The following is a 25511-nucleotide window of genomic DNA, read 5'->3' on the forward strand; positions in this document are numbered from 1 at the left end:
GGTGAGTCGGGTGGGTCGGGGGACGTGGAGCAGGCCAGAGTCGGCTGAGCGGAGGGAACGGGCGGGTTGGTAGGAGGTTAGGTCGGGGGTTAGTGCACTGTGTACTGCACACACTGCTGGTCACCATGACATGAAAGGGTTGCGCGGTCCCTGGAGGCAGAGTAGAAGAGAGCAACGAGGATGATCCCCAGTGTTAGTGGAATCAGCTGTGAGCAATCATTAAACAAGCTGGGTTCCTTCAATCTTGAAAGAAAAAGTCTCAAGAAAGGACCTTATAGACTGTGTCAGCCAGGCTCAGGGGTAGCATTCTGAGACAGAATGTTGTGGGTTCAAGCCCCACGTCAGGACTTGAAATTTCAACGTCTAAACTGACACTCCAATCCAATCCTGGAGATGTGCAGCATTGTTTGAGGTACCATTCTTCGGATGCTACCCTGTGGTCCCGTCTGCCTGTTGAAGTGAACGTTAAAGATCCCATGACACCATTGTAAACAAATTTCTAAATTCAGCCCTAGTGCACCGAATATCAACCAAACTGATGAGCACTTAAACAAGTCACATTTCCCACTATTTCCTTCTCCTCCTGACAGTGATTTTTTGCTCCAATGCAGTGCTGTGGGAGTTCCACATTGTTGGAGGTTCCATCCTTCACATGAGATGGTAAACTGAGGTCCCATCTGTCTGTTCAAGTCGATGTTAAAGATCCCCATGGCACTATTCATTAAGAAAATATTGTTTCTTCCATTGTGCTGATCAACAATCTTCCAGATGAAATTAGTAATTTGCTTTATGATTTTGTGGGACAACGTTGTGCACATATTGGCTGCCACGTTTGCTTACAAATGCAGTCACTACGCTTTATAGAAACATTGTGCAGTATTCTCAATATTGCAAGTGCTATATCTTATCCAAAGATTATTATATGAAGTTACTTTACAGTGTGTTCTGTGAAGCGCTTTGAGATATCTGGAAGACGTGATAAGATGTTATATCAAATGCAAGGATTATTATTATTATTTTATTATATTAATCAATACAACAGATACATGTCAATGAAGTTAAGCATGTCATTCATCTCAAGCTTCACAAACATATTCAAGCTTCGCTCGTGACACTGAAGTAATTTTATTGAATGATCCCTCCTTGTAAGCTAGGTGTTGCCCTAGGTTAAAAAAAAAGTTGTACATTTTTCTTTGAATCTTTTAAAATTCCTCTCCCTCTTGGCTCTTAAGGCATTATGTTCGCTCCTGTCCAAACATGCAGAATATTGGGTTGCCAGCAGAACGTTCCCATCAGCTGGCCAGAATTTGACACAACAATTTTTTGCGAATGCCACTTCGAACAGAAGTGACTCCCAGCGTGAAAAAAAAGTTTACCACAAAAATAACGCGCAAATTAGCTCAAAGTCACATGTGAAAAAAAAATCAGGTTACCTTTGGATGTCAACATTACGTAAAGGTAAGTCTGGCAAATAGATTCAGGGAGGGCTGGCAGCTCAATTCAACAGTACCAAAGGAACACGTGTACTTTCAAAACAAATTGTATGGACCAAAGTGCTTTATTTTTAGGGTGGGATGGGCTGAGGAGAGGGGGTTTCTCTGGGAAAAAAAAAGTTGATTGTGTTTTTAAGCCAAAACAGTAGCCTAAGAAAAGTAGGTTCAGTTACAGTAAACTGCGAAGGAAAACTTTTAATTCTGTGGGTTGAAGGTGGACTAGTTTTACCTGTTATAATTTTATAGGGAAACCTGTTTGACAAGTTGATGGTAACTTTGCTCTCTCCAGTTCAGCTGCCAGAGCCAGTGAAAGACGCGTAAACTGGATCTGCAAGTGCTGTACTTACTTAATGTGTGAGCTGAAGGCATTGGTGTGCATCCTGCTGTCTGCGTTTGGGGTGGAGATGCTGGACTCTTGAGGAGAGCACAGACCGAGCTGCAGTTTTGGTTCCAAGTGTAAGTACTGTAATTGACATTGCCTCTAAAGCTGTCGTGATTGTTTTTTGAACTAACTTGAGTGTGCGTCGTGGGGGGGGGGGGGGTGCTTTGTGTAACATGTAACGTTGCTGTTTGTGTGTGTGCTTTTTTACTGCATGACTCCCAAAAATTAACTTCCACCATCGCTTTATGTTCCATTTCTGGCTGCATGGCACCCAGGGAAAGTTCAAAAGAAAAGTGCATTGACTTTTTGTGATGGGGGAATGCTAAAATAGCTGAATGTTTGAATAAAACAAAATTAACATGCGCTTTTCATGTCATGTGTCGTTTGGTGAGGCTGTGAGACAAGAGTTCCTTAAAGTGTTCTCTCTGTTTTGAAGGCGGTTTTATATAAGACATTGGCAGATGTAAAGATGCGTAAGTTTTGTAAATTGATTCAGACAGCGGTTTGGAGACAAACAAAAAAAAGGTGGCACAGGCATGTTACATCTTGCAATCCAGTCCCAAAAAGAAAACCCTTTCGGTTTCTTGCAATTACTAATTGTGGAGGTATTTGAAGACATTTAATCTCTAAAGTGGTGCAAAAGTTATCAAAGATCGTGGATTTGAACCCTGCCTTTCTTCTGTTAATCTTTGGTGAGCTGCGTGTTCGTGGAAACTGGGATCCAGGTGTTGCACAGAAGCAGAGCGAGAACGAAAGAGAGAGAAAGAAAAAGAGAGAAAACGGGAGGAAAGAGAAAACAAAAGAGAGAAAGGAAAAAGACAGAATAGGAAGAGCGAGAGAGAGAAAAGTAAAGGCGACACCAAGTCAAAAAGTAAAAATTACAGCAGGAAACAAAGATAGTGGCACAATTTGTTACTATCAATAACAAAAATATTATGTATCAAACTTTAATACAGCACTTTATCATGTCATCACGATGTCTCAAAGCGCTTCACTGGATATACTAGGAACTGTAGTGACTGTGTATTTTGTGGGCAAAACGCGGCAGCCAATTGCGCACAGCAATGTCCCACAAATAGCCGTGGAGTGAGTGACCAATTTTATTTGGGGGATTGTTGGCCCGAGTACCAGAGAAACTCCCTTCTCTTTTCATATAGTGTCATGGGATCTTTAATGCCCACCTGAACAGGCAGATAAGACCTTGTTTTAATATCTCATCCAAAGGACAACACCTCTGACAGTGCAGCACTCCCCCAGCACTGCACTGGAGTGTCAGCTTCGACTAATATGATTCCAATTCCTGATGTTGGGCTTGAACCCACAACCTTCTGATTCAGTGACGAGAGTGCTACCACTGCGCCAGGCTGACACACTAATTAATCAATGCTATCAATGTATCAAAGTCTGATTTATTGTCAAATAATCTTTATAAACATCACTGCAATATTTTTGTTCACTATCTGCAGAAATTGGTTCCGTGTTAATTTACTTGCTTACTGTGATGTCTTCAGTCATAATGGGTGTGGACCTTTTAATAATTTTACTTGCTTGACTTTGATCATTACAATTATTCAGAAGGTAAAATATTTAGAGTAAAACAGCTCACCAGTGAACTCCTTGCCCCCCCCAAAGGTTTCAATGCCACACGAACGAAAGCAAATTGTTTCACTTAAGCAAGCAGACTTATCAAGAGTAGGGGTTACAGAGACGTAATATACTTTCTGCTACCATTTTAGAACTGTATTAGAATTTTAAGAATTATGTAGCTTACATTGCATTTATATTGGAAGGGTAGCAATGAGTGGCCAACTCTCTTTGTGCAGGAGTGTTCACTATTACGCTTATACTCACCAGGGTCTCCTTCCCAGATCTGTGACAGGGAGGGCTTGGTGTGGTGAGAATTGAGTTGCAGTGTGACAGTGTTCACATGCACGTAAGGCTTTGCGTGTTGCTCTTAAACTGTCAGTTTAAGCAGATTCAGTGAAGAGGGAAATGTTCGCAGTCAGAAAGAAACTTTCCCAATGTATCTCAGAGTTGGGTGGCAGGAGGAGGGATTGTTTTATAACTACTTGTGAACAGAGTACAAGGTCATCTGCTGAGAAGAAAAGTTGCACTATGCAATAATACACTAAGTTTCAGGAATTAGTAATTTCCGTACGCAATATAAAGTATAAACCATTCAAATGTATTTTTAAAAGGACAAAAATGCAACAATGCATGAGGAAACGTTCGGCATTCAAACATTGCCCATCTGTTTCGGGAAATCAAACATGTTTTTATAATAATTTTTCTAATATTATAATACAGTCAATCTACTCTACACTATATTCTGTGAATGCTTTGAAACGTCTTAATGGTGTGATAAAGCGCTATATCAAATGCAACAACAACAAGACTGCATTTATAGAGCGCCTTTCACGTCGGGAGGGCATCCCAAGGCGCTGGACAGTTGTGTCGGGACCCAAGCAGTGGGGGGGGAATGGTCAGGGGGAGGGAAGGGAGGGAGCGAGGAGGGGGTGGAGAGTCGAGAGGGGAGATGAAATGCAAGGATTATTATTATGATATAAGTTTGTGTAGTTTTTACAGGACTGCAACTTTTGAACAGTTTCAAAGATACAAGCTTCACGGAGATTGCTACTTTGTGTTCAGTGATGCTGTAAAATTTCAACCAATTTGCATTGCTACCATCATCTTTAAAATTCCCCAGAACAGGTCAGCATTCGGATGCAACACTTTATTACCCTGTAAACCTAAATTGTGTCAATGCCACTTAAAGATACGCTTTGCAAGTACTATGTAGCCAGCGAAAAAATCCTGACACAACACTGCACCCCTGAAAGATCATTAACACGAGAGAGGCAAAGTTCATTGACTTTATAGCCATAGTTCCTTTAGTCTCGACTCCACACGTCTTGTTGGAACTACGAGCTCCTGCACCTCTCATGTAAACTGACTGGAGATTGTTTGTTCCACCTGTGTGGCTTAATATCGTTATATACAACCTTCAGGTATAGTGATGAATGTTCAAGATCAGACTGGACAACTGGTAGGAGATACTGAGCAGAGATTGGGTGTAAATGGGATTAATGTTCTTGCCAATGACGCACAGTTTGAGAATTGGGCACTTTCTCTGTGCCCAGAGATTCTGTGGAGAAATGTGCTGTGAAGTGACTAAACCACATACTTCTGGAAAGTGCGGATGCTGTTGTCTAGTATTTTTTGACATTAAATAGTTTTTGAGTAATTAGTTTTAGTACTTTTATCGTCGGCTTCCAAATACAATAAACTGGAATTAACACAATTAACAACACTCTCTCTAAAAATATGACTAAGGTACTAAGGTAATTAAGGTACATTTAAGCAACTTAATATGCCAAATGATTATTCTTTTAGTTGTGATATAACATAAAATATTAAAACTTGTGTTGCAAGCTGCAAACTAGGCTCGAGTTTTTTTCAGTTTCTGACATCCCAAAGCCAGCCATCTCCAAAGCATGAGTTTCACAAGATCTGACCAAGTCTTTTCTTCTTAAAAAGCGTGTTAATCCTTCCCTGTAGTGCTAACATGTGCTTCCTGGTTGGCAAGTTAGATATGGAGTAACATTTAGGACATTTTAGATTGGATCGTTGAAGCTACACCACAAAGAGGATGAAATAGGAACATAATAATAATACTTGCATTTGATATAGTGCTTTATTACGCCATTGAGATGTCTCAAAGTGCTTCATAGAATATATTATAAAGTGGATTGACTGTGTATTTTGTGAGCGATACTAAGGAAAAGGCCATTCAGCCCATCAGACCTGCTCTACTAGTTTTACCAGATCATCTTTCAAGCCTATTTGCCTGCCTTTTCTCCATACATCTTAATCTGCTTCAGTGACCAGGCATCTATCTATTTCCCTGTTAAACATCCCGATCAATTGTGCTCAATTGTGTGAAGAAATTAGCTCTGATCTCAGAAAACATAAGCAGAAGGCTTCTAACAATAGGAATCTGTCTGCTTCCCAGATACAAGCATGTGTACTGCAGTCACCACACGTCTGCCACATTGAAATGTAATCCATTTACGTTCTTGCAGATATGGAGTCGAAAGTCAGCGTGATTGCTTGAGGACAACACTGAACAACCATGGATGCCTTCACAGAGGTCTGGACAAAGATCAAGGAGATACATGACCGGGAAGTGCAAGGTACAGTAATTAATTATCAAATGGATTTGATAACTCTTCAAGACATTTGTTGTATATCATAATTATACATAAAACCATGGATGTTTATAAGACATTGACCTGCGTAAAGGACTGACGCATTTACTTACAAATACAGTCACTCCACAGTAACATCCTGTGAAACACTTTGAGACGTTTTCCTGATGGGAAAGGTTCTGTACTAAATGCAAGGACTATTATTATTATAGATACATTATATAAAAAGGCACTGTTAAATTATGCCTTTATTTGAAATGTTTAACAAGTGCTTATCATTTTTATTATTTTAACAAGTGCTTATTATTTTTGTGCGAGAACATGTGTTCTAATCTAACACATATTTTCCCAACGAAAACAATGTGGTATCAGTGAGTGAGATGATTACTTTGCTTTTAACAGGGATTTTTTTCTTTGTTTCCCTCCACTAGGGCTGCGTGCAAAATTAACCGAACTAAATGTGGAAAGATGTCTGTGAGTAAAAGACCTTATGTTAGCTTTAGAATGGATTCATCTTGAGTTTATGATTATGCATATGATTATTAACACCTTGGGACATCCTCCTGACATAAAAGGCGCTAATCAAATGTAATTTGTTGTTGTTGTTACTACTATTATTAAAAGTTTTAAAATGATTTGATCCTCTCTCCCATCAGTTAATAATAATAATAATAATAATAATCCTTGCATTTGATACAGCGCTTTTCACGTCTTCTAGACGTCTCAAAGCGCTTCACAGAATATACTGTAAACTGAATTGACTGTATATTTGTGGGTGAACGCGGCAGCCAATTGCGCACAGCAATGTCCCACAAACAGTCGTAGATTGAAAATGACCAATTTATTATTGTTTTTGGTTTTGGAGGGATTATTATCAGGCTCTGTGTGGAGTAAGGAAACTTGCCCAAGGTTTCGCCCTGACCTGGAATTGAACTCAGGTCTCTCGCTTGCAAAGTGAGTGCTCTAACCACTGAGCTACAGGACTCCATTAAGACATTTGAAAACAGATTCATATTGTAATCTCTACCCAATTTGATTGGTTTTATACTGGGAGGCTCTCTGAGTTGCTTCGTGTTTTGAACCATTGGCAGGAATAGAGAGATAAGAAGTTAGATTAGATTCTTGAGATATCAAAAGTTGAAAGGATAGTGAAATAACATCATATATTTGTAAAACTTTCCTCATTCCATAAGTAGAACGCAAACAAAACAAATCCAATGATTTGAAGGGGAATGGTTATAACTATTTACACCATCTCACCAAATGTTCGTCTATTGTGAAAATAGGTGGAAAATCGCGACATTTCTGATAATATTGTTACTTACTTAACAGGAAATAAGGGGACTTACAGAAAATTAATTTTTTTTAAATTAAGGCCGTAGTCAAGAATTTGCCAAACGCTAGGCATGCTGAAATAATAATAATAATCCTTGCATTTGATATAGCGCTTTATCACATCTTCGAGACGTCTCAAAGCTCTTCACAGAATATACTGTAAAGTGAATTGACTGTATATTTGGTGGGAAAGGAATGACCAATTTTTTTTAAAAAGAATTATTATCCCTGGAAAAGTGACTAACAACCGGGTTCCTTCTTACATGTGGAGTGAGGAAATTTGCCTAACGTTTCACCCTGCCAGAAATCGAACCCAAGTCTCTCGCTTGTGAGGCGAGCGCTCTAACCATTGGGCTCCACATTAGATAGGACTGTTAAATTTGGTTCTCAAATTAATTACAGACAGAATCCTATATTTCTTTTCTAAAATGGCCATTAATTATACATCAAACTGTGGATTACCATGCCTCCTTCAGTATAATCCATGTTAATAGCTCACAATAGCCTTGTAATCTCTGCTTCCTGTAATGGGCCACCCTGAAATTCATGCAGTTAACTGTAGTTTAATCAATGTCTTGTATAGATTTGCTATTTCCTTGCATTTATATTCTATGCTGCTAAATGCAAAACCTGGAATTCTATTCACTGTCATGTAGGCACTCCCACCTTTTAAAAGCTATGTATTATCTGAAATCTCATTATTTTAACTTCACAATTGTTGTTAAAAGTTTATAAAAGGTACCAATCAACCTGAGTCTGATCCAGGGTCCTTTTTCATAAAACCACAGAACAAATCACAATAGCTGGACCAACCAGTTCATTTTTATCCAGCAGGTGATAAGTTAAATCAAAAGCAGGAGTGTTTTTCTCTGCTCAGTACAGATCACAGATTATGAAAAGGTGAATGATTGGCATAAATGGAGTAAATTGAGATACAGGTTGGATTTCACCCTTTGCATCTCTAGGCATACAAGTGCAGAGACCAGAATAGGAGACAAATATCCCGAGTGTTATAATCTCATTTAACACAAAGGCCAGACTATCCAGCCAATTGCTATGAAATGGTAGATAACTGCCCCTGAATGTTTGTTTCTTCCAATATACCCTAACATTGCTGGCAGGGCAAAACCTTGGGCAAGTTTCCTTACTCCACACATCTGATAATAATCCCTCAAGAAAAAACAAAATAATAATTTGGACACTCAATCCACGACTGTTTGTGGAACACTACTGTGTGCAATTGCCTGCTATGTTTTGCCCATAAGTATACATAAGAACATAAGAGATAGGAACAAGAGTAGGCCATTTGGCCCCTCAAGCCTGCCTCGCCATTTAATAAGATCATGGCTGACCTTCTAACTTATTTCCATTTACTCGCCCTATCCCCATATCCCTTAATCACTTTAGTTTTTAAAAATCTATCGATCTCAATCTTGAATATGTTCAAGGACTGAGCATCCATAGCCTTCTGGGGTAGAGAATTCCATAAATTACCTACCCTCTGAGTGAAGAAATATTTTCTCAACTCAGTTGTAAAGGGCTGACCTTTAATCCTGAGACTATGACCCCTAGTTTTAGATTCTCCAACCAGGGGAAACGGTTTCACACTATCTACACTGTCAAGACCCTTAAGAATCTTATAGGTTTCTATAAGATCACCTCTAATTCTTCCATATTCTAGAGAATTATAGGCCTAGTCTACTCAACCTCTCTTCATAGGTCAACCCCTTCATCCCAGGAACCAACCTAGTGAACCTACGTTCACCCCCTCAACAACAACAAAAACAACAAAATTACATTTATAGAGCGCCTTTCACATTGGGAAGATGTCCCGAAGTGCTGAACAGTCAGGTGTTCTCCCCCCTAAGGCAAGTATATCCTTTCTTAGATAAGGAGACCAAAACTGCATGCAATATTCTAGGTACAGTCTCACCAAGGCCCTATGCAATTGCAATAAGACTTCCCTACTCTTGTACTCTGACCCCTTCGCAATAAACGCTAACATGCTATTAGCCTTCCTAATTGCTTGCTGTACCTGCATCCTAACTTTCTATGATTGGTGTACAAGGACACCTAAATCCCTCTGAATACTAACACTATTCCCCTCTAGAAAATAATCTGCTTTTCTATTTTTTCTGCCTAGATGAATAACTTCACACTTACCCACATTATACTCCATCTGCCACTTTGTTGCCCACTCACTTAACCTGTCTATATTCTTTCGCATCCTCCTTGTGTCCTCTTCACAGCTTACTTTCCCACCTAGCTTTGTATCATCCGTGAATTTAGATGCATTAAGCTGTATTTCCTCATCTAAGTCATTGATATACATGTAAACAGTTGAGGCCCATACAGTCAATTCACTTTACAGTATATTCTGTGAAGCGCTTTGAGATGGCTTGAAGACATGAAAAGCGCTTTATCAAACGTAAGGATCATTATTATTTATTATTATAACATTGCATTTTCTTTTCTACAAGGTAGACAATTCCAATGATATATGTACAAATCCCCCACAAAATCCATTCCCATATTATTTTGATTTACACCCCATGCGATGTCAGGAGTAAACAACCAAATCTTGTGTTTATCCATGGTATAACAAGAGCTTTGTGTTACACAGTGACTCACAACAATTGGAAGAACTTTTTGCCAAGAACCATCAGCTGAGAGAACAGCAGAAGATCCTTAATGAGAATGTGAAGATTTTAGAAAATAGGTGAGAGCAAAGAGAGTTCCTTTTTTTTTTCCGGTATCCTTTCCAAGCCGAGATTTCCCCCTTAAACATTAGTGCATTTAAAGAAGACTTTTTATATGAGTTTTTTCTTCCAATTAATGTACAATCCATAACTAATGGTCTGAATTTAATAGAGATCACAGAATTTGTATGCTTAACAATTTGAGGTTCCGGCACCATCCTTAAAATGTGTGGATGTTTAAAAAGGATTTCACTGTAGTTAGTAAATCCAAAGTTAAGTGAGGTCATAATAATAATCCTTGCATTTGATACAGCAACTTATCACGTCATTGAGACGTGGCAAACCGCTTCACAGAATATATTGTAAAGTGTATTTTGTGGGCGAAATCAGCAGGCAATTGCACGCAGCAGTGTCCCACAAACAGTCGTGGATTGAATGACCATTTTTTTTTCTTGGAGGGATTATTAGCCTAGAAAGCGATCCGCTAATTGACTAACAACGGGGTTCCTACTTACTGTCAGGTAAACAGAGGCGTGGGGAGTAAGGAAACTTGCTTAAAGTTTCGCCAAGCCCGGGAATCGAAGCTAGGTCCTCTCACTTGCGAGGCAAGCACGCAAACCACTACACTAGGTTATTATTACCCTGAAGTTATTTTGTCTCATATTTCTATGGAAAACATGCTGATTACATGTTTCTGACAGATTGCGAGCAGGATTATGCGACAGATGTACAGTCACACAAGAACTTGCTCGAAAAAAGCAGCAGGAGTTTGAAACCGCCCAACTTCAAGGTTTTCGGCACATTTCGCTTCTCAGTAAGAACTCTGGAAACATTACCAATTGTCACAATTTCTCCAGATTTTGGGAACAATCTCACTCGCAAGGCCTCTGGATCTCACCCAGTTTCCTTTTCGTTTCTTCTCTTCGCAGATTGTGAAATCAATAGACTGAAAGAAGAGAACACACTGCTTCAAGTGGACCTGAGAAAGTTGAAATGTTTCTTAGAGTAAGTACACAAGGGAGAAAATAAAATATGAAATAAGATAAATTTTGTAGGCAGAAGAATAAGAGGAGAATGTTCTTTCAATCGGTGGCTTGCTGCATTTGGGATTGACTGAGTCAGCATAGATGATGTAAGTATTCTCCATGAAGAATTTTTGTGTTGTAGCATAATTCTTGCACCTCCCATAACGCACATGTAGGAAGACCTTCTTCCAATGTGAGAGTGGCCGAATGCGTGGTCGAAGAGTAGGGTCTTGGGACATGTTTTGAAGGAGGGAAGGGAGGGAGCAAGACGAAGGGACTGTGGGATGGAGTTCCAAAGGGTGGGGGCGGAGAAGCTAAAGGCTTGACTGCTGATGGTGGGGCAAGGCGGGTTGGGCAGGTGAGGAGTGGAGCAGGCTGAGAGCCTTATCACATTGTTGAGATGTCTCAAAGCGGTTCACAGGATAGACTGTGGGAGAAAAAAAAAATCTGCTGGACAGTTTTAGTTTTCGTTATCTTTAGCAAATAATTGTAAATCCATTATTTGGATTCTAGGGAAAATATTTTATTATCGTTCCTTCCAAATTATCATTGTCAGCAGTTGATTTCTTTATTTTTGTGTTTTGTTGTACTAAGTCTGAATGTGCTTACCTTCATAGGGAGAGGAAAAAGCAGGTTCAGTCTTGGGAAACCCTTTTCTTGTCAGACACCAATGTACATGTTGGTTCCTCCTCACACTACAGAAGGAACCAAAGCTCAAACAGCAATTTCAGTTTACAGTCAAATCATCAAAGGGATGAGCAGGAGCTCAGGCACTTTACGGAAGGTAATTTGTTGGATCTAGCCTCACATGATGGCTGTGAGGTGCTCAACAGTAATTAATAATTCTTGCATTTGATATTGAGTCATCAAGATGTCTCAAAGCGCATTATGGGATTTACTGTAAATAATAACAATCCTTACATTTGGTAAAGCACCTTTCATACGGGAGGTTGTCCCAAATTGCTTTACAGCATGTACTATAAAGTGCAGTTATTGTGAGTTTTGTGGGTGAACACCGCAGTCAACTTATGCACCACAGTGGCCCTCACTGACCATTTTTTACTTGAATTGTTGGCCAGGACACTGAGAGAAACTCCCTTATCTTTTTGAATAACACCTTAGTTGAACATCCCATCAAACGGACGGCACCTCCAGAAATGCAGCGCTCCCCCAGCACTGCGTTGGAGCATCAGCTTAGACTATGTGATTCCAAATCCCAACGAGGGGCACAAACTTCTGACTCGGAGGCGAGAGCGCTACCAACTGAGCCGTTGATAAGGCACTACATCAAATGCAAAGATTATTATTAATATTTATAGTCAATATGAAGCTTTTATTGAATTGTCTAATTTCTGTTTCTGTCTCAAGGAAGCCCCACTCCCTCTATACATTCTCCAAATTGTCATTTTCCTGATTCACCCGTCTTCGATGTGGTAAGCATGCACATATATTGTTGCAATACGTTTTTAAATGCAAGGTCCTTGGCCAGCTGTTTGTTTTGACAATTGCACTCTCCCTCAATCCCTCCGCCTTGCCCCCTCTCTCCCCTTTTTCAAGTCCCGCCTGAAAACCTTTCTCTTCGACTGTGTTTATGACCCCACCCCGGCTCAGAGTCAGGGTCCACTATTGTTAAGCGCTCTGAGACGCTGCCCTGCATGGAGGGCACTATATAAGTGCAAGTTGTTGTTGTTATAATGTCAATGTATTACAAATTTATAATATCGATGAAATTTGTTTAGTGTGAATTTAGGTTGGGCTGCATATAGAAACTATCATATAAATATGTGACATACAATAATAGCAAAGGAGATCGACATTCTGCCTGTCAAGCCTAAACTGGTACTAGTTCATCCACTAGAGCCATATGCTCTAATCACAATTCATTGCTCTTTCCCTGTGCTCTTATTTATTCTTTATCTTAAAACATTTCTCCAATTCCTTTTTGGACGTTGTTATACTCAGCTGCATAATTCTGTGCTCCAGGACTCGTCAACATGTAAAGGTTTCTTCTAACCTCCCCTTTAACTCTATCTTTATGTCTCCTTGTTACCAATTTACCAAGTAATGAGAATAATCCTTCATTGTCCATCCTCTCAAAATCTTCCAGGAATTTGTAGACATCAACAGGATCCCCTCTTAGCCTTCTTAAAGCAGCTTACAATTGATTATTTAACAGAGCTCAGTTAGTGCTCTTGTTCGTTGGTGGTGGTTGGTCAGGGATCGATTTCCTTTACATGCAGTGTAAAGGTGAACAGCTATTGGGGTTGAACCATTCTGCATGCTGTGGCTTGTCAAATAATAACTCAAATAACTTGGATTGAAATCTGAGCAGCATAGTGCACGGTATAACATACTGACGTTTAGTTGGAAACCTAAATATTGCATTCGGTTTGATCTTTGATTCCAGCATCCTCAAAGGATATCTAATCATTTACATGGAACAATAGCATTGATAACCGAGGGCAAAAGATGTCCCAGCTGCCCAGAGCAAGACCAGGCCACAAACTCTTGTGCAGAACTCCAAGAGCAGAGCCATTCTAAGTATGTGATATTTAATGTTTTTTAAGTAATAAAACGCGTACTCCTTATTAATCATAATAATAAATAATAAATAGTAAGATCACTGATCCATATTGTATGGGCAACCACTTATCTCTTATGTTTTCTTGGCTACAGGGATGCACTGCATTGTTTTTCACCCTGCAGAAAAGATGGAAACAGCACAGAAGAACCAGAAATGATGAAGCATCCAAATACTGGGGCATACCATGATACCGGTGATCTCAATAAGAAGAAAGAAGAACCAACTGCTGAGGATGTTATGGAGAAGCCTCTAGATTTATCAGATTGCAGTAAAAATAAGGGGTCACTTCAGTCTACAAGCAAAGATGAATTGTTCCTTAAACCGGAAACAAAGAAACCAAGATTGAAAGAGCCACAACACAAGAAATGTCTTATGGGTGGAAAGTCACTGAACGTAAAATCCCAGAACAATATGTACTGTTTTGAAACAGACACCAAAGTGGTGAGTGCTAAACAATCCAATAAGCATAAGGTTAGCTTTATCAAGCCTAAAGATAGAATACCATCTAACTGCAGTGAAGACACTGTGTGCCAGAGCTAACCTAACCTTTGAACAATGAGGTATGTTACTGTGATCTGCAACAAATAAAATACCTGAGCTGTGGAATTATCATTACCTTCATTTCTGTACGTTATATTTGAATATCTTCTTATGAGAACGATGGGGGGAAAATGGTATACAGTTCTCAAAATTGTGAGATTAATATCTTGAGCCTTTTTGGGGTCCCTTTACAAGGCTACCACTTACATGTAACTGAGTGTTGTTGACAACACTGGAATACGTACATTGGGAGAGCACTGCTGTCTTTGATACAGCGATTACCCACCTCCAGAGATGGGTTTCGTAGCTTTCCCTGCAACTGCACTGCCAACAGCTAAAGTAATAATAATGATCCTTGCATTTGATATAGCGCATTATCACGTCTTTGAGACATCTCAAAGCGCTTCACAGAATATACTGTAAAGTGAATTGACTGTTTATTCTGTGGGTGAGATAATCACTGACCGCGCAGGCAGGCTATGCCCCGCACACACAGACCATGTGTTTTTCACCCTGACGGATTACCACACAACAACAACAAAATAACCAAATGACATTTATATAGCGCCTTTCTCATCAGTAGGATGTCCCAAGGCACTGGACAGTTAAGGGCTTGCATCCAAGCTGAGGGTTAGAATCAAGAGGGGTGGAGTGAAAGGGGTGGATGGATGACAGTGGGTGGGTCGGAGGGTGGCCGAAACCACGATCAAAGAGGAAAGTCTTAAATCAGGCCTTGAAAGAGGCAAGGGAGGGGTCGAGGTGGAAGGATTCCGGGATGGAGTTCCAGAGGGTGAGGTTGGAAGGTTTAGAGGGTAGGGGCGGTGGGATGGATTTCCATTTTGCAAAGTATCCATAACTATGAGCACAGGAACATGCATACATGTGGTTAGTCCTTTATTGCACCTCAAGCGCTCCGGGATGCTATCCCGCTTGAACGGCGTCATATAAATGTAAATTGTTGTTGTTGCTGCTGTTGTAGCACCTGATGCTGTGGAATCCGCCTCTCAGTGTAAATGGGGTGAATTCCATAATGTTGAATTAACAGTTACATTCCAGGGACACAAGTCTATAATGACAGCTGAGAAGCACCAACTCCCTAACACGTTTCGATTTAATACTTTGGGAGATTTTGCACTGATTCCTTTTTGGTTAAGCTGCTTCATTAAAGACAAAGTTGAAGATTCCATGTTTTGCTTTCAACCACAATGCCCCGAAGCTTTGGAACTCTCTCCCCCAATTCCTCTGCCTTGCCCTCTCCTTCCCCTCTTTTAGATCATGACTGATCTCTTCGACCGTGCTTACGGTTAGCTCCTCCCTTCCCTCAAAAACCGTGGCGTCAGGCCCCCACCACTGTTAAGCGCTCCGAGATGCTGCCCCGTGTGAAGGCCGCTATACATATACGTGCAAGTTGTTGTCATTGTTGTTGCTCACTATCAGTAATGGTGTACGATGTACTATACTGTCATTTGTGAACTATGCTGCATGAGCTGAGATGGAGGATTGGCTGATCTGCTTGCAGGCACGGTATAACAGCAAAACTGGCTCCAGGGAAGCAGAAGATGATTCCAGAATGAAAATGAATCTGAGGCCCATAGATCCCAAGGCCGAGAATGTTGGGAGTCAACGAGGTAAGGATATTTCATTTCAAATTCTGGATAATATTTGCATCAACTTCACTTTCCATTGTCATACGGCGCTGTGTAGGGATGAAAAACTGTGGGAGATAATCATTTTCTATGCAACATAGTGTGATAATATTTTATGTTTTCTTTTAAATCAGTGGAAGTTCATCTACAAATTTTGAAAATGCCTTCAGACCCGTATGAGACCACTCCATACAAGGTCAGTAAATAATTCTTCAGGAAGTTGGAAAGTGAAATGATTAAGCTGCAGAAAGGGAACTGTTGAATTCCACAAATGAATCAAATCCTCGTGAAAATTAATAACAATAATCCTTGCATTTGATATTACACCTTATTGTGTCGTGGAGACGTCTCAAAGTGCTTTACAGGAATATACTGTAATATAAGAGAATTGACTTTGGTGGGTGAAACCCAGCAGGTACTTGCACCCACAAACAGTTGTGGATTGAGCATTAATCAATTAATTAACTAGCAAATTAATTAATTAATTAACAAAAACATGAATTACTCTTGAGCGTGATTAGATTGAGCTATAATGTCACTGGTCTCATCTTGTATTCTGTGCCTGATTTTTGATACTTGGATTCTTTTAAAACTGCAAGCCGAAGCTCGAATGGGTATTAGGATGTTTCTAGTTGGACAGGGAGTGGGAAGCTTGCGAGACAATGCTTATGGCCTTTGTCTGGTTAAGCTCCAACTGTATCTCCGCACACATTCTGGGATCCCCAAGCCTCGACTTGTGCCAACCTGCAGCCAATACTTTACTGCATTACTGAAGGGAGCGCCTTTCCGGGGAGAGATTGCTCATTCCATTCCATTCCATTCCAGATACTTACATGTGGAAATTTCCACATGTAAGTGACATATGTGCGTATGTAGAACTCTCAGTCCGGATGCCCTCAGGCATGTAGATGGGTTCAGACACTCACCAAAAGAAAATACAAACCTCAATCATTTTAGAAGTGTTACAATTTACTTTAGCAGTATGAATGTTGAATACTGATGCCTTCGAAAATAAAGGCCACCTGATTGTATTTAAAATACCTGGTTCATGATTATTGTAATGTTGCTCAGATTATGAGTATGAAAAATAAGAATAGAAAATAATAGTGGAGAGAAACAATGCGTAATTGAATTCCTTTGTTAATCGCAAAAAAAAGTCAATGAAAAGCACTAGTTTCTGGGAGAATCTTTTTTGCGGCGGGTTTGCTTTAAGTTTTTTTCACTTGTTGGCACTCTAGTCTCTGAGGCAGAAAGATGTGGGTTTGAGCCCCACGATGGGACTTTGGACTCACAATCTAGGCAGTGCTGGGGGAGTGCTGCATTGTTAGAGGTGCTGTCTTTCAGATGAGACGTTAAACTAAGATCCCGTCTACCTATTCAGGTGGATGTTAAAAATCTCACAGCTCTAAAGAGAAAGGGAAAAGAGAAGGGAGTTTTTCCCAATATCCTGGACATGAATCCTCCAGATATATTTATTCATTCACTTTGCAGCTGTGTGGAAATTGCCTGCTGCGATCGCCTGCAAAATACACAATCGTTACACTTTACAGTAAATCCTGTGAAGCCCTTTGAGACGTCCTCCCAACATGATAGGAGTTGTATGAAATGCAAGGATTATTATTAATCGTATTATCTGTTTCTCTCATTAGATCACGGAGTTTCAAGACGTGCAAGAAAACCAAGAGATTAAATCTGAAAGCGTGAAGGGTGAATCTGAGAAGAGTGAGGCACAACTCAAAAAAAAGAAAAAGAAACGAATGCAGCACTATTGGACTTCAGGTAAGAATGCGCTGTAATGCAGCCCAGATTATGAGGACTGAGTTTTCGTGGAGGAATATTGTTCTATTCACCACCCAATTCTACTGTTATCTGCAGAATAATTATAATCAGACACAGAACCGCTGGACATAACAGATTTGAGGTCTCAATAAGGCAGCTGCTTAATGAATATGAGTCATTTACAATTTCTTACTTTGTTAGGTCACAGCCACAATGTGCTACAGGAACATGGCTCTAAATCCATTCTGGGTTCAACACAGGCAAAGCAGGCATGGAGACAAGCCATGTCTTTTACATGAGGGAATGTAAAACTGGATGTAGGCATGGGTGTGTATAGCTTGTACAAACAGGTTTGCACCTATTACTCGATCGTCTAAGCACACCAGCAATCTAATGGGGAAGAGGAGTGGAGGGAGTGTCTGTCTGTGTGATGTACATAGCTGTGTACAAGTGTAGTTGCTGACCTGAGGAGATCTGTCCAGGTTATGGTGAAAAGGATGAAAAAATGGTTGACTGTGGTTAAGTGTCTGCAGAGGGTATTCCCTCTTCCTAATTTTTTTTAAACTGAGATACAACAATAATAATAATAATAATTGTTGCATTTGATATAGCGCTTTTCACGTCTTTCAGACGTCTCAAATCGCTTCACAGAATATACTGTAAAGTGAAGTGACTGTATATTTTGTGGGCGAAATGCGGCAGCCAATTGCGCACAACAGCGACCCACAAACAGTCGTGGATTAAAGTGATCAAATTATAATTAGGTTTTTTTTTCTTGAGGGATTATTATCAGGCGTTTCGAGTAAGGAAACTTGCCCAAGGTTTTGCCCCGCCAGGTCTCTCACTTGCAAGGCAAATGCTCTAACCACTGAGCTACAGGACTATATTACAGGAGATTAAATAGATCAATGAAATCCAACGTATCCCTGACACCATTGTCAGACTGTTTCTTCCTTCTCCCACTCTCCACCCCCCCAACACACACACACGCAAACACCACTTTATTAAAGAATGAAACAGTTCAGACGTTCTTTAAAAGCCACTTTTAATATTCCAGTAGCACAATGCAGCCGGTCCTAACTTTACAGTCGGCAAAGTATAATAATTATAATCCTTGCATTTGATATACCAGCTTTCAAGTTGGGAAAACATCTGAAAGCGCTTCAGGGGTGTAGTAACTGTCTAAATTGTAGTTAAACAAAACTGATTCAATGCAATTCAATGCAGTGTGACATTTGGGCACTCAGAGTGTCATTGCCACTTAATTCTGGCACAAAAACTGAACCATCAAGAATAAACCAGTTTATTCCCCTGTAAACAGCCAGGACCTCTCTCTCTCCCAAGTTAATACCACATGAAACCTTTGATTCTGTTACAACCTATTAATGGTCTCCCCGGAAGCACTTGTTCCATATATGATTGTTTTCTGTGAAGAGACCAAAAGTTGCTCAATCTGACGTGTGGCCTCGCTATGAAATTGATCTGTTTGTCTAGCTAATCATTTGACATATTCAGAAAATGTTTTCTCTGGAGATAATATACAAAAGCTGCCGAGACTTCTTATTTATTAGATTCGAGCACGGGCTCGCTTGATTAAGAAGGTGCTGAATTTATAGCTGTATCCGTTACCTCCATCCTGTCTGCCCCTGGGTAGACATAGCCCTGAAATTTAAACTTCACTATGGAATTTGCTAACACTGATTATGTGCAGAATGGGTGAGGCAGTCATTAGGCTGGTATTTATATACACCTTGTTTCCCACGTCAAACATGTCAAACAGAGTTTGTTTGAAGTTAGTTCCAAATAAACCGACTGTCATTTTGCAACTCAAACATTGCATATAATTAGGGTACCATGAGATTTTCAGCTAAATGACAGGTCATAAAGATCAGAGATTACCCTCTACCATTGCTGTGCCTTTCAATCCAAAAATAAAATGCACTTAGAAAAACTAAATATTTATTTACGGTCAATCTGGGGTCTGATACATGCCCCCAAACCCATGGCTATGCTTAAGAGCATCCAAACTATACTGAGAGTTCCACATCTGCATACATGGGAATTTCCGTGTCTGGATTGGAATCCGCATTCTCTTGCTGGAGGGACACACTTTGCTTACCTAATTCTGGAGAGTATTAGGCATAAACACCATTCTACTTGTTAGGGCTTTGGCTTGCAGAGTTAATAACAGGAGCCAAGTGGGAAGAAACCTAATCCCTAAAGTTAAACTACAAGCCACAAGTGTGACAATCAGTGTTTCAGCCTCGCTCGGTTGGTAGCACTCTTGCCTCAGAGTCAGAAGTTTGTGTGTTTAAGCCCCACATCGGGACCGGAATCACATAGTCTAAGCTGACGCTCCAATGCAGTGCTGGCAGGGAGGGGGTTGCATTATTGGAGGTGCTGTCCTTCGGATGAGATGTTAAACCGAAGTCCCATCTGCCTGTTCACGTGGACGTTAAAGATTCCAGGATACTATTCGAAAAGAGAAGGGAGTTTCTCCTGGTCAACAATTCCCGAAATATAATTGGTCACTCACTCTATTGCTGTTTGTGGGACACTGCTGTGCGCAAATTGTCTGCCATGTTTTGCCCACAAAATACACAGTTAATCCACTTTATAGTATATCCTGTGAAGAGCTTTGAGACATCTCGACAACATGAAAAGGTGCTATATTAAATGAAAGGATTATTATTTATTATTATTACATAACAAGAGTGAATTGCTTTGTAATCGCTTTGTGAAAAGGAAGGGATGCTGAAGAATGTAAATATAAAGTTTAAACTAATCTAAACGTGAACTAAAATGTATTAGCAGCACATTCAGTGAATGGAAATGTGGTGTGTGGGTAAGCAATGATTTTATTTACATTCAAAAATATTATAATGGAGGTTGAAGTCCTAATGGAATTCTGTTCTGGAACTAAAAACAGATCCATGCCATTTATAGCTTTGATTAGCATATTTATTTAGTATTTGCAAGTTTATTTACATGTTGTAGATTCTGGTAAAGGTGTACAATACGATATATTCTGGTGAGAAATCCTTTATCGAGGACATAGCTGCCCTTCAGAAGATAGCAACAAAGATAATTTCAGGAACATTTCAGGAAATTAAGTTATAAAGAAACATTAAAGAAGTTTATTATAATAATCTTTGTGTTCGATATAGCACCTTATCACAATGTCGAGGTGTCTCAAAACACATGACAGGATTTACTGGAAAATGTAGTGACTGTGTATTTTGGGACAAACAGCAATTTTAGGACAGACACCGGGAAGGGTTCCTTTACTCAGAAATTAACAACTGGAACAGGTTGTCAGGAAGAGTGGTGGAGGCCAGGACATTGGGCTGAAAGGTCTTGTTCGTCCAAACCAATCATGTGTGCCCCAGGTGAAGGCATCATTGGGATTTGGTTGTGATCCAACTTCCGCCTTTCCCATATATACAGACACACACGCATACACACACTGCATAGTCCACTAATGCTGGCTGTAGCACAACATCGCAAATGAAGAATAACCAGTTGTACAAAGCACTGGAGAATAGCCAACACCTGTGGCAACCTCAACCCAGGGTAATTTGCCCCTTTCAGGCAAGGAGCAGGCAGAGCATTTATTTAAAACTCTGAGACAAGGAAAAAAGTTCTGAAGATTTACATGGCCTCTTTCCCTGCATCCTTATAACTATTTTTATTTATAGCATCATACAAGAGAGGACGAAGGCCCAAAAGACCCAAATCAGAACCAATCTCCACACATTCCACACAACCCAGCACAGAAATTCTGGACAGCAGCCTATCCAGCTTCCCAGATTTAACTCTCGAGAGGTAAGGATTGATTAGGCTTAAATCACGCAAGTAATCTAAGGCTCCAGAACAGATGCACTGCTGTAGGTCAGGATCTGTAATTCAATGGCATGACGAAATCAACAACAACAACAACAACAACTTGCATTTATATAGCCCTCCTTACGCAGGGTAGAGTCCCAGAGCACTTGACAGTGGCGGAGCACAACATCGAGCCAGGGGGAGGGGGGAGCTGACCTTAGGCATGGTCGAAGAGGGAGGTCTTCAGGCCAACCTGAAGGTGGGAATGTAAAGAAAGTTCATATCAGTAGCCTGTAAAAAAAAATCCAAGGCAAGTAATTTGTATTACAACTTTTTGAAATAATGTGGAGAGAAATTTCACCTGGGTCTAGACTTGCTCTATTTTCTCAGCGTTTTCGAGTGACCAGAATTTGGCAAAATTGTTGAAGTTCAGTCTTAATTTTGAAACCGTTTATCTGAGATTCTTAAAAGAACTTGAAGAAAACCGACTTGAAAGTTAAGACTGTATTTAAAACTTTACCAATTAAGACATTACCAAATTCTAGGACACTCGAAATGCTTAAAAAAAAGAACAACAATAATCCTTGCATTTTTGACATTGTGCCACATGGTGTTATTGAAATGACTCAAAGAGCTCCAGGGAAGCTATAGAATTTAATGACTGTGTTTTGTAGGTGAAACGTAGCAGCCAATTTGCCCAGGGCAATATCCTGCATATAGCCATGAAGTGAATGACCAATTGTGTCTGGAGGAATGTTGGCCAGGAACTCCCTTCTATTTTTTTAATGTGAACTTTAAGTTTAACCCCACCTGAACAGACAGACGGAACCTTGGATTAACGTCTTATCTGAAGGACAGCGCCTCCGACAATGCACCGCTCCCTCAGTTCTGAGCAAGGCAATGAGCTCAAAGTTACCAGGTGGAATTTCTCCGCCCAGTTTTTAACACCAAAGTTATTAGGCTGTGAGCGTTTTTAATCTCCTTGCCTTCAGTGTTTCACATCCCTGAGATGGTGTCCTCATAAATTCCATGACAATACTGTACCTGTAGGTAATAATGGTTTAGCTCCCTGCCACCCAGTGGACAAAATGGAGAATAACTTTGTACAGCTGCCCGACACAATTCATATGGTTGCCAATAGTAGGGCCGGTTGGTGCCCATGGTGTCCGTGTCTTGAGTGGCGAAGGAGAGAAAATACGAGTCGAGGGGGGGAAAGGCATGCCCGTGCACAACCCGGCAGTTTGACCTCAATTGGTACAATTGGTCACCTCATCATTGGGTCGCAAAAAGATGAATTTACTCACCTTAAATTGTCTGCAGGTAATGTTTTGAAGGAAGTGTTCTGTCAAGACTTATAGTTATTGATGAGGAAATACCAATAGAGCTGTGAATTAGTATTCAGTGACCTTGTATGTTACAGAATTTGGTTACTATATCTTCGTCGTATGTTTTATCTTCCAGACCAAACTGAAGAAGACATTTATTTCAAAGACTGCTAAGGTGAAGACTGAAGACTTTCCATGAATTGAAGGAAGTTAACAACAACAACAACAACAAATTACACTTGTATAGTGCCCTTCATGTCAGAAAAACATCCCAGGGTGCTAGACAATCAGGAGTTTGGGGAATTGGGATCAGAAGGGGAGGAAGGCAGGGGGGCTGGAGTGGGAGGGTGGCTGAAGGCACATTCGAAGAGGAAGCTCTTCAGATAGGACTTGAAGAGGCAAGAGAGCGGATGAGGCGGAGGGATTACGGGATAGAATTCCAGAGTGTGGGGAAGAGATGCTGAATGCCCGTTCACCAATGGTGGGTTGGGAAGTGCGGAGGGCCTGAAGCAGGCCGGTGTCCGCAGTGCGGAGGGAGCGGACACGCTGATATGGGGTTATGAGGTCGGGGGGAGCAAAACCGTGGAGGGCCTTTAAGGTTACCAATAGCAGCTAGAATAGCAATTACATTGCATTTCATCAGCAAAATGTCTCAAAGTGCTTCACAGGATTTCCGTATTTGCAAGCGAATATGACGGCCAATTTGTATACTACTGTACCTGCAAACAGCCAGTGGGTGAATTATTTTTAACCAATTATTTTTCTGTTTGTTGGCCAGGATACCAGGAGAAACCTGGCCAATTGTTGGCCAGGATACCAGGAGAAATTCCCTTCTCTTTTCAAATAGTGCCATAGGATTTTTAATGTATATAATAATAATCGTTGAATTTGATATGATAATAATAATCCTTGCATTTGATATAGCATCTTATCACGTCTTTGATACGTCTCAAAGCGCTTCACACAATATACTGTAAAGTGAATTGGCTGTATATTTTGTGGCGAAATGTATGCCTTAACAGTAATGCAGAACAACAACAACAACAACAACCTCAGTTTTAATGTCTCATCCAAAGGATGGCACCTCTGACAACTATCAGAGATCAGCTAACAACTACCAGCCCTTAGAGGTAAAAGGACAAGTGAAAAAATCTGATTCAACCCCTAATGTGAATTGTAGCAGTGTAAATAGATGCACAAGTTATAGCCATTTGGCATTTACAATTCATTCCCCAATGTGAATGGAGTACATACTACAGCGAGTAAATGCAACAGCTGTTGAGATTTAACATGTAATTAGTGCGAGTATATTAGCCTCTTTCAATAATTTCTAAACATGGCCTTCACGTGAGAAACATTCTTATCTGTTTCCATAACAAAAGACTTTAGCACGGGGCTGTAAGAGAGCACAGAGCTGTCGTTGATCTCTGCCTTTGCAATTGTGAAATTCAGGTCAGTTGTTTTCATGCATTTTTCTTTGTTCACACTGCACCTGGGTCAGCTCAAGAAAATCAGACACCATTACTCACCAAACAGCCAAGGCACCGTCAATGTTAGCACACTTACCGGCGTATAGACATCGCAATCTATTTCACATCTAAACAGCCATCTGAAATGACATTTTCTTTTCCCATTTCGATTGTCACATTTAGGGATTTGTTCATTGAACTTTATAACCAGAACAAACAGTGATTGTTTACAAGACCTGTGCGAAAATGTATTAAAATCTAAAACATTAAATGTTCCTAATTATATTCTTCCTGTTTCCGTTTTCTTAACATATTTCTGGATCACACAGTGCCTAGAGGGCAGACATACGGCAGAATATTTTGAGATACACACTGAATATTCTCAAGTATCTAATAATAATAATTATCCTTGTATTTTATAGAGTGCCTCATCAAAGTGTCTTCACAGGATTTACTGTCAAGTCTAGTGACTGTATGTCTGCAGGTGAACCAGTTTGGATACAGAAACATCCAACAAATAGCCACAAAGTGAATGACCAATTTGGAATGTTTTTTGTTCTTTAATGGAGGTTTATTTTCACTATGATGAAGTAAATCTCTGTATAAATCAGACTTATTACTTGATTTTTCCAAGACTCCAATAAATAACAATAATAATTCTTACATGTGATATAGAGTCAGGAGGACAGCCCAAAGACCTCTTCACACAGCTGATTGTAAGTGATTCAAGGGTGAAATATGCTGTTCATTTTCCTCTGAAGCATGCCTCCTTTTCCATCTTCCTTATTGCCTCCAACCCGTATTTCATCTAGTTGCTAAAATGTTAGCTTCATTTCCATAGTCAATCTATTGCTGAAAGTAAAGAAACACAGTTTGAATAGTGTCAAAACAGAAAACTTCCATTATGACTTAATTCTGACGACGTCTCTATCAGTAAATGATTTAGCTATTGACTTCAGTCTTAGAAACCATCAGTTTAAACTGTCAGTATCCTATTACACAAATATTGACTGTAGTTCAGGACTACAGCAGTGAATCATTGACCCCAGGGTTGCAGAAGTGAACTAAGAATGTGAAGGTCACAACTGCAATTACGGGGGCAAAACCTTATCAATTAAGGCTTGCCATCAAGTAGATTTATTCTGAATTTAAGGAATGTTTTCATGTATAAGCATGCGTTAGACCATTACTTTGTGTTCCA

The 25511-nt window shown here is 40.1% G+C and overlaps 1 protein-coding gene across 3 annotated transcripts; it reads left to right on the forward strand.

Annotated features, from left to right (window-relative positions):
* Positions 1–1810: 1810 nt before the first annotated feature.
* rbbp8l (retinoblastoma binding protein 8-like) lies at positions 1811–23155 on the forward strand. Of its 3 annotated transcripts, none has more exons than XM_007884625.2 (15): positions 1811–1949; positions 5958–6068; positions 6515–6557; positions 10042–10137; positions 10819–10931; positions 11047–11122; positions 11760–11926; positions 12511–12575; positions 13550–13683; positions 13819–14167; positions 15786–15894; positions 16047–16108; positions 17562–17691; positions 21390–21516; positions 22978–23155. In XM_007884625.2, exons 2-15 carry the CDS (start codon positions 6008–6010, stop codon positions 22985–22987), a joined length of 1542 nt encoding a protein of 513 aa, XP_007882816.2. In that variant the 5' UTR covers positions 1811–1949; positions 5958–6007; the 3' UTR covers positions 22988–23155. The 3 variants fall into 3 exon arrangements, with proteins under 3 accessions (XP_007882816.2, XP_007882828.2, XP_007882820.2); XM_007884629.2 differs by lacking the exon at positions 1811–1949 and adding an exon at positions 4815–4883; XM_007884637.2 differs by lacking the exon at positions 21390–21516.
* The last annotated feature ends 2356 nt before the right edge of the window (positions 23156–25511 follow it).

The sequence above is a fragment of the Callorhinchus milii genome, unplaced genomic scaffold (assembly GCF_018977255.1).
Source record: "Callorhinchus milii isolate IMCB2004 unplaced genomic scaffold, IMCB_Cmil_1.0 Scaffold18, whole genome shotgun sequence".
NCBI classification, from domain to species: Eukaryota; Metazoa; Chordata; class Chondrichthyes; order Chimaeriformes; family Callorhinchidae; genus Callorhinchus; species Callorhinchus milii.